Source organism: Triticum aestivum, chromosome 5D (genome assembly GCF_018294505.1).
Source record: "Triticum aestivum cultivar Chinese Spring chromosome 5D, IWGSC CS RefSeq v2.1, whole genome shotgun sequence".
In the NCBI taxonomy this organism is placed as follows: Eukaryota; Viridiplantae; Streptophyta; class Magnoliopsida; order Poales; family Poaceae; genus Triticum; species Triticum aestivum.
In genome coordinates, this window is record NC_057808.1 from 449,969,472 (window position 1) to 449,976,273 (window position 6,802).

At 47.5% G+C, this 6,802-nt stretch overlaps 1 protein-coding gene across 1 annotated transcript; it reads left to right on the plus strand.

Moving 5' to 3' along the window:
* The first annotated feature begins 1,884 nt into the window (after positions 1-1,884).
* On the plus strand, positions 1,885-4,439 carry LOC123122644 (wall-associated receptor kinase 2). Its single transcript, XM_044542930.1, has 2 exons — positions 1,885-3,012; positions 3,158-4,439. The coding sequence occupies exons 1-2, from the start codon at positions 1,908-1,910 to the stop codon at positions 4,339-4,341; spliced, it is 2,289 nt and encodes a 762-aa protein (XP_044398865.1). The 5' UTR covers positions 1,885-1,907; the 3' UTR covers positions 4,342-4,439.
* Positions 4,440-6,802: the final 2,363 nt, after the last annotated feature.

Here is a 6,802-nt window from a genome sequence, read left to right on the forward strand (position 1 = left end):
AGCTGCGAGGGTGGCCCGATTTATTGCCTCCTATCATGCCATTCGACGTGCCGAAACGCATGATGATCTTCAAAAAGACCTAATCGAGGAGTGGTGGGCATGAAATGGCCGAAAAACTAATTTGATGTTGTATGTTTGATGTTATATTGTTGAACTATTTGTTGTATTGGAAGATAAACTATTTGTTTGAGTTGTAATAAATGAACTATTTAATTGTTGATTTATCTTTTGTGTGTTTGATCTTCTTGGTTCTATATTCAGTGCGAAATGTTGATTGTGCTAGGCGCGCGCTACATTTTGCAGCGCCTGCTGGAGCTATAGCGCCGCGCCATATTTTGCAGCGCCCTGCTGCGCGCAAAAAAAAGCTATTTCGGCGCTGTAAAAATATTTTAACGCATCACGCGGTTGCGCGCCTGTTGAAGATGCTCTTAGTAATGAGCTTTCCACGCCCTGGATTTTGTAGGAATTACTCCCTCCGATCATTTTTAGTTCGCATATAAGATTTATCTGAAGTCAAGCCTTGTAAAGTTTGACCAATTTTATAGAAAAAAAATGCCAACATTCACAATGTGAAAACAATATCAGCAGATGCGTCATGACTTAATTTTCATATTGTATAACTTTAGCATGACAGATGTTGATTTTTTTTCATATAAATATGATCAAACTTTATGAAGTTTGACTTCAGATAATTCTTATATGCAGAGTAAAAAAGACCGGAGGGAGTATTAAGAATTACTGGAAATGATAAAATGAGCTAAAAGCTCGATAATTCCCACATATCTCGTCCAGTTCGCAGGGAGAACTCGTTCGGACCTAGAGGATTTGATTTAGTCCACCAGGGTCCCGCCTAAACTGTAGCATCACGTACGCTTGGGTTGTCCTTATTTGTGAAACTGCCCAACCGCAAACTGGTCCACCTCTTCGCTGACTGTTCCTATTGACGCTCGATTTGGTCCATGGCTGTTGCGCGTTTCAAACTTCCCACCGCTGCCCCTGAAACCATCAACACCAGACCCCTTCTATGGTTGTTGGTGGAGGGATGAACGCCAATTCTTTCTAACCTCATAAGTTGTGTGAGCCATAGAACACCATTTGCTTCCCTCTTTGGTGTCAATTTCGTAGAAGATGAACTGAAGACTCTTTAAGAGTTGTGCCAAATCATCGGGTATGACTTTTTTTTAGCTTGCTATATCAATGAGATGACTTGTAAACTTCTTCGGTTCGAGTGGACCGATTGGCAACCACCATGAAGTTTTGGTTTCTTTTCATCTAACCTTCAGAGCCTTCATATAACTCTTGGAGCCTTCATATATGTTCTACTATATTTTCCTTAATAACCTAATAAAATACAACGCTAGTGTTTCTCATTAAAAAAAACGGGAGCATCATAGGGCAAAAACGCTAAGGCAGAAATTCTTTAGATAACAATAAGGGACATCAATCTATTACCCACTACAAAAATGGGGTTGTTGGTCATCTTGAAACCGTAATTTGAACATTGATCTTACGTACAAATCAAGTTTGACCATTAACAAGAAAAGTTGATTTAAAATATGAAAACATATATGTATTCTTTTAGATAAATTCGCACTTGTAATTTTGGAGAATCCAATTTAAGTTGTACTTATGTTTTTGAATAGTCCAACTTGGGCATCTGTACTGATATTCTTAGCAAGAAAAAAATCATATAATTTTTTTGCTCGGTCCTTGTATGAGATATTTCTTGTTAGTAGATAAAGCCAAGCTTCCATCCCCTGTACGGATAGTAACGCATGCACCTGCACGGATATTTCGGTCAGTCAACGCTTGAATAGTAACGCATGCACCTCCACGGATCGATATATTTAGCAGAGTACGCAGTGGGTGGGTATCGACGGTGTATACGCGCGCACGCAGAAGATAGGATGAAGCTTCCGGCGGCGGCGCTGTTGCCCTTTCTGTTGCAGCTCTCCCTCGTGGCCGCGGCGGCGGCTCAGGTCACCGGAGCTGCGCCGGGCTGCCCGACCATCTGCGCTGGCGTGAGCGTGCCGTACCCATTCGGCATCAAGGAAGGGTGCTACTTGCCGGGCTTCAACCTCACCTGCGACCGGAGGAACGGCCAAGAGCGGCTGCTCATCGGCGGCGCCGGGAGCACCCTCGAGGTCATGGAGATCTCACTGGCCAAATCCACGGTGCGCGTCAGGAACACCGCTGGCGCCGTGCAGCTCGAGGGCAGCAGGGTAAGCGGCCCTACCCGAGCCGTCGGCACGTGGGGCGGCCTTGGCGCCGGCGCCGCCGGCGGCCCGTTCGTGGTGTCGGCATCGCGCAACAGGTTCGTGCTCACCGGGTGCAACGTGCTGGCCAAGCTGATCGGGGACAGGGACAACGTCATCGTCGGCTGCTCCGCCTTCTGCGCCGTCACCGACGGGCTGAACAACACCGTCTCCGCCGAGGACGTCGCCGAGTGCGCCGGCGTCGGCTGCTGCAAGACGCCCATCACCATCGGCCGTCCCTACTACCGCGTTAATTTCACGGGGATGGACCCGGCCCAGGAGATGGACTCGTTGCTGGCTACGGTTTCGGTGCGCGTCGCGGAGACGGGCTGGTTCGACACGTCGGCCGCACGCGCGAACTCCTCCCGCGGGACGACGGCGATGCCCTTGGTGCTGGAGTGGGTGCTGGACTCCAAGCGGCTCCGGCAACCTCGGGATCCCCCGGGGTGGGCGGCAACGGGCTGCCCCAATGACGCGGGGTCGAGCGAGTGCCGGAGCAGCCACAGCTCATGCAGCAACGTCACCAACAACTACCGCACTGGCTACGTGTGCCATTGCCAGGAGGGCTACGAGGGCAACCCGTACCTCGCCGGCGCCGGAGGATGCCAAGACGTCAACGAGTGCGCGCGGCCTGATAAGTTCATGTGCTCCGGCGTGTGCACCAACACGCCCGGAGGGTACCACTGCGTGTGTCCGCCCCGCTCTCGTGGCGACCCTCGGATCAAAGATGGCTGCCTCAAATCATCCCTAAGTCTAGGTGAGAATATACAACACCATTGATGGTACATAGTATGGGAACATAGCATGTGAGATTGCACACCAGGAGACATAGAATGTTCCTCTGCTTCATATCAGGGAATTTTCCTGAACCATGACACATTTTCTCTGACATTTCTTTTCAGGTTTAAGTATCGGCATAGGAATCGGCAGTGGTGCTGCCCTTCTTTTCTTGGTGCTTGGTGCCATTTTTGTGACCCGGAAGCTGAAGCGTCAGAGGGCAAAAGTATCCAAGCAGAAATTCTTCAAGCAAAACAGGGGACATCTACTAGAGCAATTAGTGTCGCAAAAGGCAGACATCGCTGAGAGGATGATCATCCCCTTGGTGGAGCTGGAGAAGGCAACCAACAACTTCGACAAAGCTCGTGAGATCGGCGGAGGAGGTCATGGCATGGTGTACAAAGGGATCATGTCAGACCTTCACGTCGTGGCGATCAAGAAGTCCAAGGCCGCAATCCAGAAGGAGATCAACGAGTTCATCAACGAGGTGGCAATCCTCTCGCAGATAAATCATCGGAACGTGGTGAAGCTCTTCGGGTGCTGCCTCGAGACAGAGGTGCCGTTGCTAGTATATGAGTTCATCTCCAACGGGACACTTTACCATCATCTTCATGTCGAAGAACCTGAAGCTTCATTGCCATGGGTGGATCGGCTAAGAATTGCAACAGAGACCGCAAGAGCTCTCGCGTATCTTCACTCGGCCGTGTCATTCCCTATAGTCCACAGGGATATCAAGTCTCAAAACATTCTGTTAGATGGCACTCTCATAGCAAAGGTGTCCGATTTTGGAGCTTCAAGGTGCATTCCGCTAGATCAAACAGGGGATGAAACCGCCATCCAAGGGACATTTGGGTACCTAGACCCTATGTATTGCTACTCAGGACAGCTCACCGAGGAGAGCGATGTTTATAGCTTCGGCGTTCTCCTAATGGAGCTGCTCACCAGGAAAAAACCATGCTCATATCGATCATCCGGGGAGAAAAGCCTCGTCGCCTATTTCACTAGTTTGCTCGCAGAAGGTGACCTCTCAAGTGTGTTAGACCCTCAGGTCGTGATGGAAGGTGGCAAGAAGATTGAAGAAGTAATTATGTTGGCAGCGGCATGCGTCAGGATGGAAGGAGGTCAACGACCAACCATGAGGCAAGTGGAGATGACACTCGAGAGTCTTCAAGTACCCCATGAAAATGTTGTGATGGGTGTTATTGATGCACAAGGTTATAAAATGATTGAAGATGGAAGCACTGAGGAGGTTAGCAGACAATATAGCCGGGAAGAAGAATATTTGTTTTCATCAAGGTGCCCGCGGTAGTGAATGTGTTCGTGTGTGATATACACATGGACCAAATGGCATGTATGCTTTATGTTTTTTTTCTTTTAAGAAAATGGTGGCTTGTATTAACCAGATCATATATACCAAAGCGGAAGAATACATGCCTTCACATAAATCAAAGAACCGATGGATATTTATATCTAAACCAAAGGAAACCATGGACAAGTAGAAATAGGACCCGAGGTCCGTTAATTACCGCAATGGGATCCCTCCATGAGGAACTCCTTTTGAGTCAATGGTCATTAGTAACATATTATTATGACCAAACAAAATGCCATGCTCAGTGTGTTCTTTTTCTCCATTTCGGTTTATTAGTCCCCTCGTATTTTGGGTCAAACTTTGATCATTGATTTGATTAAACAAATATAAAGTATATGCCCTAAAAGTTATATTGTTGAATTCATATTTGAAAGAAGTTTCTAGTGGTATTATTTTTTTTACTTATATAAATCATATTTTGCAAACCCTGACCCAAAATATGAGGGAGACTAACTAAACCCGGATGAGGGGAGTACGACGTCAACCGAGGGGCATCTCGAACTTGTTTAGTAATTAGGATGAATGTGCTACATGAATACAAATGACAAGGTTGGGATTCTCTCATCACCTTGAAGCTTGTGTTGGCTTATGTACGTCTTCTCTCTCCTAGTTCATTCTATGGCACATCATCAAAAAAAGTAGCAAATTCTATCAACACCTATCTCACAATTATTGGAGATGCCCCTAAAGGGTTGTTGATCATGTCAATCAACACCGGCATGAATGCAACCAACTAAGGGCATCTCCAATGCCAACCCGCAGATTCCTCCGGTATATGTCTGTTTTTATGTCCGGACATGGTCCATGGGCATAATACGGGAGGGAGCCATCCATCGCTAATTACAAAGTATACGGATGGAAGGAGAAAAGGTAGGTGGGGACCATGCGTGTGGTGAGATATTTGTTATTTAGTGTCCGGTTGGGAGGAGAGAGAGAAGAGGGGGAGCATGCATGTACGGTTGGGAGGACAGAGATAAGAGGGGTACCATGCATGTGATTGGTTAAGTGCATGTCACTCTGGCAAAACTCCTCCATGTTTGTCTCTAAAATACCAGAATTTAGATGTCCGGACAGCTTTGCGAACTGATACAGGTCCTCATTGGATTGCAAAAGTGAAGAAATGTGTCTGGTCAAACATATACCGGTGTTTTACGGGTCTCCCTTGGAGATACCCTACTTGGTTGCAAGTTGCGATTAGTCCCCCACCAAAAAGAAAAAAAGTTTTGACTATTCTATGCTAACCAATGGAAGTGTCCTCTACCCTTGATTGGGATGTCAATAATAAAGGCCCGAAGCGGTAGAGAACATGGGATCTGGATAGACAACTCGACACATGCGCCTTATCCCTAGATAGATAGATCTGAGTTTCCTAATTAATATTTGACGTGCACTATGCGTCTAATCTATCGGGTAACGTGAGCACAAAATCGGTCGATTGCCAAGCCATTACATTTCATGAGCGAGAGAAATCCGATCCGCTAGCCACCGCTAGCCGTACCAAAATGTCTGCAACATGATTCGTGTTGCCACCGTAACATAGGCGATGTTGCAATCCTCGGCGACCTATGCAACACAAGTGATGGTGCAACCCTACCACCACCCAATCATGCACTAGAGAGCACTCTGTAGCGCCGGTGATGTTGCAAACGAGCACCAACAAGCTTCCCTGTAGCATTGATGATGCTGCGAAAATACTAACAAGCACACTACAGTGATGATGATGTTGCAAACAAGAACAGGCAAGATTCTTTGCGGTAGTGGTGATGTTGCGGGAAACCGACGATGTTTGCAGAAACTCATCTCAACAGCAGCAGCGTCGTCGTTCCGCCTACCGTTGTTTGCAACAACATCGTTGTTGTCAAAGCATGTCACAGCAACACAATCATTAGTGCTCATGCCTGCAGCAGCAGGGCATGCATATCTCCCCCACGATGCCCAACAACCAGCGACACCCGCCTAAAGCACTAGTGGGCAACATGGAACAACAATGCCTTGGAGCAGCAGTCATGGGTTTTCCCAGCACCCTGCGGCCTGACCTGCAGCATCGACACCTCGTAGCGGCTGATTTGGATCTGGCCGATGACACGTCGGTGAGCATATTTATTCGAGAATTGCCCCCTCGCAAAGGAGCTGATTGGCCTAGATTTGGACCACGCTTGACCTCCTTCCCATCACCGGCATGTTCCGTTGCAAGCATCACTCTATGAGAACTGAGAGGAGAGAGGAAGAGGCAGGAGGGATGGAACTTGAAAGAAGATCTGTTCCGAGCGCGAATCTTGATGAAATTAATTGAGAAGAAAAAGGAAACGGTTAGAGGGTACCAGGTAGAGATCTACATGCGAGGCCACATATCACATGGCACATGAGCGAGCTGGCTAATTTTGCTAGAAATCAGACGGCT

Excerpts from the sequence above, each read along its gene's own strand:
- LOC123122644 (XM_044542930.1), top strand. The coding sequence starts at position 1,908 with ATGAAGCTTCCGGCGGCGGCGCTGTTGCCCTTTCTGTTGCAGCTCTCC. Across the intron at positions 3,013-3,157 it reads CAAATCATCCCTAAGTCTAG|GTTTAAGTATCGGCATAGGA; the intron begins GTGAGAATATAC and ends ATTTCTTTTCAG.